Source organism: Carassius auratus, chromosome 36 (assembly GCF_003368295.1).
Source record: "Carassius auratus strain Wakin chromosome 36, ASM336829v1, whole genome shotgun sequence".
NCBI classification, from domain to species: domain Eukaryota; kingdom Metazoa; phylum Chordata; class Actinopteri; order Cypriniformes; family Cyprinidae; genus Carassius; species Carassius auratus.
Window position 1 is genome coordinate 14,218,757 of NC_039278.1, and position 13,744 is coordinate 14,232,500.

At 35.6% G+C, this 13,744-nt stretch overlaps 1 protein-coding gene across 9 annotated transcripts in view; it reads right to left on the bottom strand.

The window, feature by feature from the left end:
* Positions 1 to 13,744, bottom strand: part of LOC113055353 (inositol 1,4,5-trisphosphate receptor type 1) — a 116,460-nt gene that overhangs the window by 49,567 nt on the left and 53,149 nt on the right. For 4 of the 9 annotated variants that reach the window (XM_026221607.1, XM_026221600.1, XM_026221602.1 and 1 more), the window contains exons 38-43: positions 13,197 to 13,345; positions 11,186 to 11,297; positions 10,336 to 10,371; positions 5,549 to 5,584; positions 2,936 to 2,983; positions 1,168 to 1,297 (exon numbers count right to left, since the gene is read on the bottom strand). In XM_026221607.1, coding sequence (XP_026077392.1) covers positions 1,168 to 1,297; positions 2,936 to 2,983; positions 5,549 to 5,584; positions 10,336 to 10,371; positions 11,186 to 11,297; positions 13,197 to 13,345 — 511 coding nt within the window. The remainder of the gene's footprint in view (positions 1 to 1,167; positions 1,298 to 2,935; positions 2,984 to 5,548; positions 5,585 to 10,335; positions 10,372 to 11,185; positions 11,298 to 13,196; positions 13,346 to 13,744) is intronic. The other 5 variants (XM_026221608.1, XM_026221605.1, XM_026221604.1 and 2 more) reach the window with 3 other exon arrangements.

Here is a 13,744-nt window from a genome sequence, read left to right on the forward strand (position 1 = left end):
CCTGCAAAAACAGTGTGTTACAGTTTCACAAAAATACTGTTTTCAACATCAATTATAATAAGGTTAACATTTAATATGAAATAATATTATATGTTTCTCAAGTACAAAATCAGCATATGAAAATTTAGCTTTGCCATCACAGGACTAAACTGTATTTTAAAATGGTAAATAATTTAAAACATTTATTTAAAATTTTAACTTACATTTTTCATATTTATAAAAAAAATATTCTAAATATTTATTTTAATAATACTGCAAATATAATTTTATAATATTCGTTTTTACTGTATTTTCAGTCAAATAAATTCTGTATTCTGTACTGTATTCTTTTATGAACATTAACAAATGTTAATGTCAAAAAAAAAAAGGAATACTGCCTTAATCAGGTCAATGCATTTATATGAAATATATTAAAAAGTTTTGATATAGGTCCGAATTTTAATGAGTATGTAAACACAATTACTGAAAACATATTTCATTAAATATGGAACAAAATAATCAATTACTATTATTATAATTATCTCCAAATATAGGCCCATTTCTTATATAATATAGTGTTCCTGTAGCTCAAGTGGTAGATCATTGCGTTATCAAGCGCAATGCACTGTAAGTTGCTTTGGATAAAAGCGTCTGCTAAATGCATACATTTAATTTAAATTTAAATATAATTGATGACCAATTTTCAGATTGAATCATTCAGTAAAGAACTATAACTAAATCAAACTGTAATTGGTGTTAAGAACCTGAACAGGCCTTTTTGATGAGATATGTCACCAGTTTTATATGAAATACATAATGAGTATGAGTGGCAGTAAATAAAATCAAAATTATGTATATGTGCAGCAGAAAATGACCTTTTTGTGAAAAACCTCATTTTCCTATCATCTGTAGTCAGTTGTCCTCAAGACATTTCTGCTTTAACACTCATGCTAGACTTTTTTTAAGCAGGTGTGTCTTGAGGCTATTCACACAGGAAGTGTGGGTGCCATGTTCTTGTCGCCTGGCAACAGCGATGGCTATGAATATATAGGACATGTAGCATGGAGGCAAAAAAAAATGTGGTCGGGGAGGGAGTCATCTTTAGAAACACAAAATGAAGTTGGTTTTTATTTATATAAATGTCAGTAGGTACCATTTATTGTAAGAACCTTCAGGTGCTGCACAAACCTGTAGGAGTCTTGGTCTGACCGCCGGGGGGGAGCGGACCGTTGCTGAAATTGGTCAAACTGTCTCGCCTGCCACCCGGCTTGAAGTTGCCATAGTAACGGTTCACCAGAACTTGCCTCAAAGCTTCACCCTGACAACAGTGAAGGGGGTAGAGTCAATGTGAAGGGCATTGTGACATACCTCATCATCATCAAAGATCAATGTGTCACCAAGACCGACATCAAATCGTGAATTTGAAAAAGAAATAATCAAAAACAAACACTGATTTTGAAACAAATGTGGCTGTTGATTTTTGAGTTTAGGTATATTGTTATTGTTCTTTTTTAATGGAGAAACCCACATAACCCTCCACAGGTTAATGAGAAATAAAGAATGTACGAAAACATTTTAGTTGAAGAAATCATAGGGGGAAAAACAGTAAATATCACATTCTGACACTGTGGTCTTCATCAGACAAAAGGAAAGCCTGATGCAGATTTGATGCAGATGCAGGTAAAATCAGTTTTCCAAAATTTCACTTGAAGCCTGTATGTTGTTCAGGTTTTGGGGTCAATAATATTTTGTTTAATAGTTCCTGTAGCTCAATTGGTAGAGCATTGCGTTATTAAGCATAAGGTTGGGGGTTCAATTCCCCGGGAACACATCTTAGGTAAAAACTGATAGCCTGAACACTGTAAGTCGCTTTGGATAAAAGCGTCTGCTAAATGCATAATAAATAAATAAATATTGATTTAGGAAGTGTGCACTAAATTGCACAGTAAAGACATAATTCTACAACATATTTCTATTTTGATAAATGCTTTTCTTTTTAATTTTCTATTCATCAACAAATACAAAAATATATTATCCCACAAAAAATAAATAATTAATTAAATCAGCACAACTTATTTCAACATTGATAATAATCAGCAGATCAGAATGATTTCTGAAGAATCATGTTTGTGACACTGAACACTAGAGTAATGATGCTGAAAATTCAGCTATGCATCACAGGAATAAATTACAGTTTAAAATATATGAAAATAGAAAACTGTTATTTTAGTTTGTAATAATATTTCACAACATTACAGCATTTACTGTATTTTTTAAGCATAAACTTGACTTTTTTATTATTCTTTACTTTGCAAAGGTGTAACTATGAATAGGTTATGCAGTATGTTTTATAACAGTCTAAAGGTATAATTATATTGAAAATTATATATTATATATAAATAATTATATTGACATTATTACTCAATGTGTAACATGAACAGGCTTCAAGTAAAGTGTTACCCAATTCGTTTTCTTTGTGGGATGCTACTCTTCTAATCGTCAGGACCAATCCCTACCTCGTCCCGTTACAGTGTGTTTGATTAGTACAGTCAGAAAGAGGTCAGAAAGGAAGACAGAATCTGATAACGCTAGATCCCTTTCCTTGGTTGCATCTGACCTCAATAATACCAGAGGCCTCAGATACAAGACACCGCACCAATTACAACTAATCCTAATTCAGTGATTACAAAGATAACCAGAACTCGACTGCTCACTCGAAACCCCCGAACCAGAGTCCATGGAAACACACACACAATCACAAACACAATATCAAGATGTTTATCACCTATAAACAGATCAATCACCACTTTCAAACCTAAAGAAAACATTCATCCCATTTTTTAGGGGAAACCTCCACCCATTTGGAGCAGACAGGAGGGTTTGAAGGGTGAGTTTGTGAATGAGTGGCTCGAGCAGTGGCTAGGGTGTGCGTCACGCGCCCCATTTCTCTACCTACCCTTCTCTGATCCTCCAGTTGCTTCTGGGGCTGGTTTGGATCAAACTCCTGAGTGATGTGAGTTAGCAGAAAGCAAAAAGGAGGGAAGAAAAATGAAAGGCATAAAAAAAAGAAAGGGGTCAAGACTGAAAACATTAGTCACTCTTTTGACATGCATGAAAAGTGGGGCATATTACATCATGCAGTTAGGGGAGAGGCATGGTGTGTGTATGTGAATGTGTGTCTGTGTGTGTGGGAGCAGACAGGCGCTGAGGAACATCATGCAGAGCAGAGTAACATGAGCTTTAGTTTATCCATAAAACCCTAAAACGTTCCCTTAAAGGAGGTAGGCAAGGGGCTAAAACAGGAGAACTAATAAATAATGCTTTTCATAATATTTTTTTTGAATCCCCTGCCCTTTAAATGAATAACTACTCAACAGGAAAGTTGTTTGGCAGCGTCAAACTTCCCTAACCCATTCTACAGGCCATCTGTTTTGGGTCAGCAATAGTAGGAATGAAACCATGTTAATTACATAAGCACCGCACAGGGCGCCAAAGCTAGAAATGGAAGCCATGAGTGAGAGAAAAGAGACGGAGAGAGAGAAAACTTTTATCCAGATTATGTAATGGATCCTGTGCCCTCAGCTGCCTTTGTAAAGCAGTAAATTCGCTTTTCGCACATTCTTCTCCCTGTCTGTCATATACTCTGACATATTTGGGCACATGCAAAATGTACAAGTGACATGCCATTTTTCAGCAGCCTTGGTTTCATAAGGTTTTTCCCTCGTTCAGTTTCTCCACAGGCAAAAAATAATAATAAATCAATAAATAAATAAATCTGAGAAAAAGTCAAATAACAAGACTGTGTTAATCTTTTAGAAAGCAATAAACTACACATCCCATGAAGCACTGCAAATGATAAACAGATATGACAGTAGAATGTAACATTTTTAAAAAAAGGTGCATTATTATGTTATTTGAAGTTATGTTATATTATTATTGAATTCAACATACTAATTCTGACAAAAAAATATATATTTTTAAAAAAGTGTATAATTGACCCTTTGCAAAGACCCACCCTCCTTAGTTACTGCTGTTATGGCCGACAACATCATGTTCTCATGCAGTGAAAAATACATCGCAGAGCAAACAGGACACAGAAAACGGATTGACAGACAAGACAGAGCAGGTTACTTTTGGTCTCAGCTTTCAAATGTAGTCTTTTTTTATGAAATTCAAACAATAATTATCATTTTTATGGCTCTTTAATGTGTCGCGACCAGTGTTGGGGAAAGTTACTTTTAAAAGCAGTGCATTACAATATTGCGTTACTCCCTCAAAAAGTTACTTATTATGTTACTTCGTTACTCATTTGGGCTTTTGGGCTTTTTAAATATACACATTTTTAATTTCTTATTTCTAAAAGCCCTTTCACACCAAAAGTTAAATGAATATGCCTCAGATTGCACAAAATGTTAATTCACATCTGTACAGTAGAGGGTGCAGCTCAAACAAGCCTTTCAATAGTGCTGCCATTCTGGATTGGAGGAATATTATTGCAAGAGAATAAAGTTCAACACTCTTTAGCAAAAAACTAAAACAGGAGAGCTTTCACCCAATAAATGGGAAAACAAATTAACTGGTGTTACTTATTTGGAAAAGTAATTTTCTTGTACATTAAAAAGTTATGCATTGCTTTACTAGTTTCTTGAAAAAAAGTAATTTGATTACGTAACTCAAGTTAATTGTAATGCGTTACCCCAACACTGTAGTGCCCCAACACTGTTAAAGCGGCACATGAACCAATCATCTCTTCCTCTTTACTGGTTATAGCACAAAATAAACATGAATGGACATCAGAAGGTATTCAATCATGGAAAGACATGAGTATACATCGTTTATCAAGTTCAAGTCCACCAACGTTAATCTACTCTCCTGTCTCCTGTTTGTCAGACAAAACGGCAGATTCTGGGTTATGATTGGTCAGATGGCCTGTCAATCAAACTCCTGGAGAATGGTTGATTTGCTAATTTGCAGTGCTTCATGGGAGAGGCAGGTCACTGTGGAATTCTTTTAATTCTTTTCGCCATAATAACAGCATATTCTCTGATTTTCATAATAACAGCATATTCAAATTTTCATCCAGAATTTGGTTAGTAAACAAGATTTAAAAACAAAACTCTGAAGGAAAAAAAAGGGTGAAAAAAAGCTGAAATCACACTAACTGTGACTTCTACAGAAGCATACATCTCTGCGCTCAAGGTGTGTTTGTTTTGAAAGGTCATGTGTTATCAGGTAATTTCTCAGTGGAGATAATAAATGAGTTTTGACATCCAGATCCAAACTGTTGCGCTTTAATCAGCCAGATTAAAAAGAGGTCCGTTTATTGGCATATTTCCATACTGAGGGGGAAAACTAATCAAGAATTAAGATCTAAGTGTGGTGTTTGCCAGCGTGGGGCTTTGCTTTCCCTTTTGCATGGGCAGAGATGACTCAAAGCAGAGATAAAGAGGCTATTGCAATGCAATGAGGCAAGGATATGGTATGAGACGATCAACTACTGACTGCAACAACCCATATTCCCACATCCCAGCCAAGACTGGCGGGGAGGGCGAATATGTGTTGGACACACCTCTGCTGGGACCTCTTGTTCTGGTGGGGGTGCAAGCTAATGGAGATAAAAAGTCATGAGTTAGTTAATGCAGATTAGTCTCTGGAATTGATAGAACGTGTTAATGCCCTCGACAAACTAGAAACTCATTAAAGTAGCGTCCAGCATAACCAGCTCGAGAGAATAGACTTTTCTACACTTCAGCCGCTGCAGATTGGGAAGGCTGCATATTCATCTATGGGCTGATCGACCTCAGCAGGTCATCCTACGTGTTGGGTTCTTATCAAAAAGGGTCATCACAGCGGGAAGACTGGCTAAAATGTCCACACAATTATATTATAACCAATAAAAGGCTTTAAAAATCCATACTCAATCTCAACTGTTATGTAATGCACTCTCAAGCTGTGACTTGAAAGAAAAAAACATTACTCTGTTAAGTGTTACCGAGTTGGGTGTGGAAAAAAAAGTTTTTTTTTTTTTGTTTGTTTGTTTTGTGTGTGTGTGTGTGTGTGTGTGTGTGTGTGTGTGGGGCAGATTTTCAAAAAGGTATGTGCAACTTGTTTGGTCCTGTCACAACATTCAATCCTCCTGGATTTGTGTGGGTAAGTTTTTCCACAATCAATGGTGCTTATTTTGCATTAGAAAGACAAGAAAAGACACATCAAATCAAAAATTAAGTTGTGCAAGAGCATAAAGGAATGAGCAAAGCAGGCGACATGCACGGACGCAAACAGTTCCTTGTTCGACACATCAGAGACAATAAAGAGGATGACTGTGAGAACCGTACTAACAACACACACACACACACACACACACAGAGACAACTAATTGTTCAGATAGCATAAACACTCAATGGCATTTGATTACATAAAAATTGGTTTGCTCTAAAAGGATGCAAAGAGGAAATTTTGAGCATGATGTCTGGAACCATTCTAATACAAAGGAAAAGAGGGGGGTTCTAAATTAGCAACAACCGTGACGCACGCACATGTTTGTGTGAGTAATACTGCAACCAGTAAGGAATCTCCCTTTCTGCGACATAATTTTTCAGCTGGAAAATAATGCTGCTGCAAAACACAAGGTGTGAATGTGAAATGTCCCTCTCTAGCCACTATAAATGCGCGCTTTCATCACATGCTATAAAAACACTTTCTTGTGAATTTCCCCACAAGAAATCGATAAAGCAAATCCATTCATCTGCACATCCATCCATCCATCCAACCATCCGGTACTAAACTCAAATTAAATTTAACACTGACTTTTGAAAGAGCTCTTGGCTACTTTTTCTTCCAGTCACAAGTTTGTGTGCCACAAGTGTCACAGCTCGCACATTCACTGATGTCACAGTTTTATTCTTTGCGGTGCATGTCAATGGTGAGAAGCTTCGAGGGTTAATTTCAGTCACTGTTATTGTCGAAAAAAGCATGGTTGGGTTTGCCAACACACTTCTTAACCTGACTGTCATGACAAGCTTTACAGAATAAATATGTGTCTTAAAGCTTTTGGCCTAAAGGTATCAGGCTCGGTGACCTCAATTTTGCATTTCAATCTAATAAGATGGAAACCTTCTCAAAGGGTTTAGGACGTCATATGCCCACCCCTCATGCCCAATGGAGGGTCTTTGCCACTGCCAGCGTCACTTGGTAAAGAGCATGGATTCCAGGAAAAAAAAAGGAGAGAAAAAAAAAAGAAGGCCAGGTCTTATGTAACCTCTGGTTGCGAGCTGGCGGGAGTCCAGGAATTGTGCTGCACAAAAGCAAGGAAATTGGGACAGCGGCGCGCACGGGGACGGATGTGCCCACAGCTCCCCCTGATGGGCGTCAGGAGACGTGCAGAGGAGGAGCCAAAGGCAACAAAGGACACATGAGGACAACAGACCCCAAATGACACACACTGACTACTGGAACTGACTGAATCTACTTACAGAGCGAGAAACAGAGAGAGAGAGAGAGGGAGAAGGAAAGAGTGAAAGAGAGACAGAGCAAAAGATGGGTAAAGAGAAAGACAGAGAGAGAGACATGATGCAGTTGTGATTGAAGACACACATACACACACACACACTGCTATCTCCATCCACTTTACATAAGATTCCCTGCTCAGGAGCACAGCTGCATCATCAACCTAAAGCCATATTATCTTCCCCATCCCTCTTACATCACACACACAGACTTCTCTTATGCAATATAAAGATGAACAGATAGACACAGAGGGAGAGGTCGTATGTTACTGCTCACTCGACAAATGTGCTATGAACACGTGTAAGTGTGTTTGAGGACTCAGAATCTCATCACTCATCAAAAAACAGTCAACATGTAAAATATCCATCAGATTCACAACAGGTGATACATATATAAATTGTATATAAATAAATATATTCATAAATAAATTTATATCCCCGTCGCTAAAGGGGAGAAAGGTATATATATATATATATATATATATATATATATATATATATATATATATATATATATATATATATATATATATATATATATATATATATATATATATATGTGTATGTGTATGTATATATAAAATTCTATAATTTATATTAAAAAAAACTGTTATTTAAAAAATTCTATTATAAAATGACAGGGGATTCCTACATTCAGAAACAAACAAACAACAACAAAACTAAACCAAACTGAAACTTATTTCTGGACGAATATACACACATTACCATTCAAAGTTTGGGGTCTGTAAGATTATTTAATGTTAATGAAATGGGTCTGTTAAACTGTTTTCAGGATTCTTTGATGAATAGAATGTTCATAAGAACAACATTAATAAAAAATATATATAAATATATTTTAGAATACTATTTATTTATTTACTGTCACTTTTGATTACAGTGTCCCTGCTGAATAAAAGTACACATTTAGAAAAACTGACCCCAAAATTTAAAAACGGAATATATACAAATACACACACACACACACACACAAATATGATAACAATTGTGTGTGTGTGTGTGTGTGTGTGTCTGTGTTAAAAATGCGGAGTGAGCAAAAATTATTTTCTGTGAAAATCAGCAGCGCCCGCCAAATGTCAATAACCTGCATCAAACCCAGAACTTCCCCTGAGGCTCATGTCATCTTATTTACCAAAATGCCCCCGTCAGCACTCCAGCGTTATCTTTTACTAATAAGAATGTATTGGGAAAAATGCATTTTTAAGTGTCTCAAGCTCACCCTTTCACCCTTCCTCAGAAGGAGGTGTTACTTAATATTGTGAGATACGTCTCTGCTGACCTTATTTTGACACTAAAACACCCATAAAGACACCCTTTACTGCCCTTTTGCACTTCTCATCCTATACAAAAATTTAAAGAGGCTATTGGTTTAATCAGACACAAATAGACACACATATACACAAATAATAATGCCATCAGCTGTATTATTTTTCTTGATCGCCATGTAACACAACCACATGCATGTTCTAAAACATTCTCACACGTCTTCCTATTACGGGGAGACAGGGTCGCATTTCATCCCTAGAACTGATTGAAGAGCAGTGACTATAAATACAGTACGAAACTCCCACCTACCTTCCCGACTTCAGCTAAAACAAGTAGAAACATTCATTTTAAATGTACAGATACAGTCCATCTCTCACATAAAGTCAATGGTAAGCCACCACAAGACCAGTATTACTCATCATTAAAGTGTGTGCATGGCAACACTGCACTAAATATTTGATATTAACATACTTAAGAAATCTGAACTTAAAGTTTGAAAATCTCCCATTGACTAAGACACTGTTCTAATATTTTACCGCTCAAAATCCAAATTCAGTGACATCCTCAGGATATCTGCATACATTTGCATATCAGATTATGATTTATTTGACAAATTGGATTTAGAACAAGTGGGTCAGATACTTTTTCTGACCCCGTTGCCATATAGTTTTCTTGTTTTGGAGAAAAACAAGACTTAATATCATCATTTTACATCTTAGGTACGTCTTGATCTTGATTTAGGAGTGTTAAAATATCTGTTCTCTGAAAACTGGCAGCAAAGTGTTTTATTTACTCAGAATCTAAGCAGAAAACCTAACCTTAACAAAAACTTTTTATATGCAAGCACTTCCAGAAAGATGACTCTAATAATCGAATAATATGTGTATTTACTTTCAAAACCTCACATTAAATATTCAAATAAAAAATGATTTATAGTGATATTAAACCATTGAAGTTGCGATTTTATGGCTCAACAGATGAAGAAATCACAAAATAAGACTGAAAACTGTTTTTTCAGTTCAATGAGCCACAGTTTTTGGCTATATTTCATTTTCACTAGATCATCACAATAGTGTGTTGTTGGCTAGATTAATACCAGCGACCGTGTTATTAAAACTCTGCGATTACTTGTTCTTCACAGTGCCAATGATATATTGTGAAGTCCCTGTTAACCGGCCACTGTTGTTGGGTGTGATTCAGCAGTGAATGTAACAGGAACGTAAACTGAATTAACGCTGCACAGAGGAAGTGTGAACAAAGTGTGGTGGGCTGATACACTAACACACATTTTCACCAGCACACGCTCTCTAAAATAAGGCCATTGGTAAAAAAAAACACATGCACACGAACACACAATGAAACTATCAGGCGAGGTTAACTGCACGCAACCTCAACACACACGGACAGACAATAAAACGGCCGGTTTGTGGTGAAGTCACGTTGACAAACACCAGCAAAAAAGCTCAAAGGAAAAGAGAACAAGCACTAAGTAGAACAACTACATTGGCGCGTGAGCGGGAAGCCCAACTAAACACAGAAAATAATAACACCAAACATAAAAAACAACCTCAGCCACATCCAGCTCATCATCAAAGGCAATTAGCTGGAAGAGAAGAGCATATAGCAAAGTTAGTATTGTGAAGGAAGGAATTAGAGAATGCTCAAAAAATGCCAAACAATGTTCGTTAGTGACATAACACAAGATTGTTGTTATTGTTATTTATTAGCATTAGCTTTCAAAGCATTAGTTGCCAACTGCAAAGATGTGTAACCAAATCTTGTCATTTGTGGATAAAGACACCATGAATTCATGAGTACAAATAAAAAAATAAAATTAAATATAATATAAACGTAAAAAATAAAAAAGACAGTTTAAAAAAACAAATCAAATAAAAGAATCTAAAATAAAAGCAATAAACATAAACAATCAAAATAAAATAAATATATGAAATAAAAACAAAAATGTAAAAATTAAACAAAATAAAATGGAAATAAAATCAAGAATAAAATTAAATAAATAATACAAAATTAAAACAATTAAAATCTAATTAAATAAACAATAAAAACAATAAAATCTAATCAAATACAACAAATTGAAAATCAAATAAAACAAATTAGAAACTGGACATAGCCAGAACTTTATGATAAAATCTCGACCATTCAAATATGGTAGTGACATTAGGAAAATATGTATGTTTTATTTAAGTGTTAGGAGGACATGAGTCATGAACAGATACTGTTTTGTGGAAAGACAGAGTGAAATGTGTCCTGTGAGACTGGTTTTGCGTAATATGGATAAATATATAGTGACACACACCCAGGGATTTTTGTAATTCCATCAAGATGTATAATAGTGCTGTAGAAGACAGAAATTATATTTTTAATTTGTTTTTTTGCAACTACAGTGTGTATGTTACCTTTTCCCCATAGCCACGGTCTTTAGTCATCATTTCTCGAAGCGTCTGCAGAACTTTAATACACAAACGCTCCTCGTTCTCTTCTAAAAGCTGTTTAGTGTGTTTTATTAATCTGAAAGAGAAAAACAGTTCATTTGTTTTAATGATAAGAATTGACAATGATACAGTATCTATATGTTTTCATTGTTGGGACAAATGATATATCACATTTAAAAAAAAAATACAATAAATAAATAAATAAAAAATAATCATTAAAGGGTAAGTTCACCTCTGTAAGACCTCTGTTTATCTTCGGGTCACAGTTTAAGATATTTTAGATTAGAAAGAGCTAGAGCTCTCAGGCCCTCCATTGAAACTGAAGATGAACACCGAGCCGAGCCAGATAATGACTTGTTCACGAGTCAAGAACCGGTTGCATCGGTTTTCGGATCACCGGTAGTTCTTTCGGACCATTCGATTCAATAAACCGGGTTGAAGAAAACGGTTCACTGGTTCTTTTGCGCTCAACGTAATGGCGCCATTTGCGATGATTGCCCTTGATTCAAGCCTTCGGTTCTCGAATCGGACGCGTCTCACTGAAACGGTTCTTGACTCGTGAACAAGTCAATGTTTTGTTCGTTATCTGGATTGGCGTTCATCTTCATTTCTCTCTTCACAGCAGTTCAGTCAGTGTACTGTTTGAGTAAATGAATTACTCCGGGATATTGGTTTGTTTGAACTCAGAGGGAGTGTCAGCCACATTAAAAAGTTAAAAGCTTAAGTCATTTGTGGATTAATGCGTATTAGAGATGCGAACCGTTTAAAACGATTCAGTTCGATTTGGTGAACTGGTTCAAAAAGATCCGGTTACATCGAATGATTCGTTCGCGAACCGGATATGACAAAATGCTTTGTTTTGAACTCTCTCACAACAGACACAGAAGAGAAGACAATGCTGAATAAAGTCATCAAAATATTCTAACTGACCCTCTGATGTCACATGGACTACTTTGATGATGTTTTTCTTACCTTTCTGGACATGGACAGTATACCGTACACACAGCTTCAATGGAGGGACTGAGAGCCCTCAGACTAAATCTAAAATATCTTAAACTGTGTTCTGAAGATAAACAAACATGAGGGTGAGTTATTAATGAAATAAAATATTAGAAATAGAGTGAGGTGATGATAAATTTCACCTTTAGCAGATCTCAAAATATTTATATTTGTCTTTAAGAATTTCAATTAATGTTGCAATGGTTATTATAAATGTTATTATTATAATTTTTTTATAATGACCCCACATAACTGCAGAAAGATTGTCCTTTTGAAAGATATTCTGTAAACTGCTTTTGATAAAAGTGCTTGGTAAATGACTTCACAATGTCAGCCTTTTTAAACTAAATAAACCCAGACTTGAACTGAGAAAAAAAAAAAAAAAGACCTGAACTGAGCTGTTAACAGACAGCACAATGGACGCTAACATTGTAATGTAACTCCCTTCCTAAATCAGCTAATCCTGCATCTCAGGATTATTCCCATAGACGCCGTCACACGCAAACAAACACAGATGGCCGCACAAACACACAGGTAATCCCTTCTGTAGCTCTGGCAGACGGAGAACAGTCTCTCACAGCATGAGGACAGGTGAAGGACAGTAAGCACTACTGCACCACTGCACAATGAGTGGATAAACAGTCATTTATTTTTCATACATTCATATGTGTTTGAAAGAAGTCTCTTTTGCCCACTTGATTTATTTGATCAAAAATACAATAAAACAATAATATTGTGATATATTATTAGAATTAAAAAAAGAGTTTTCTATTTTAATATATTTGAAAATGTAATTTATTTCTATGAAAGGAATGCTGAATTTTCATCATCATTACTCCTAATTTAGTGTCTCCTACGATCCTGTATGTTTTTTAAAGCCACCCGATAAGGCATATTCATGGATGTCACTAGTTCATAACATAAAAAAAGAGGAAAACTGTTAGGACAGTTTTGTTTATAGAAAAATGAAACTCACTTAGAGATGAAGCCTCCACTTTCGCATTTCCGTCGGGCGTCTGTGTTTTCAGGGAAGAGCAGCTCTGGGCGATGCAGTACGTCCACCAACACCGAGAGCTCAGCTTGAACCAGAGGCCGCAGACGATCCTCCAGAGCAGACACGATGTCCTGACAAACACAAATTCAGATGTTTTGATCACCTGCAGCTGAAGCCCTTCACAGTGACAGTATCAGACAATTTACAACTAAACAAACTATGCTTACAATATGTTAGACCACAGGACATAAAGTATAAGAGACACTCGCCAAGCAATATAATGTATAAAAATATAATGTTTTAAATATAACATTACGTATTTAAAAATATGTGATTTTTTACTGATGGTAAAGCGGAATTTTCTGCATCATTACTCCAGTCCTCAGTGTCACATGATCCTTCAGAAACCATTTTAATATGCTGATTTGCTGCTCAAAAAATATGGTTTTCATTATCAATGTATTTAAAATGATCATATAATGCATCCTGGCTTAATATATTTTTATATATATATATGTATATCTTTCTGA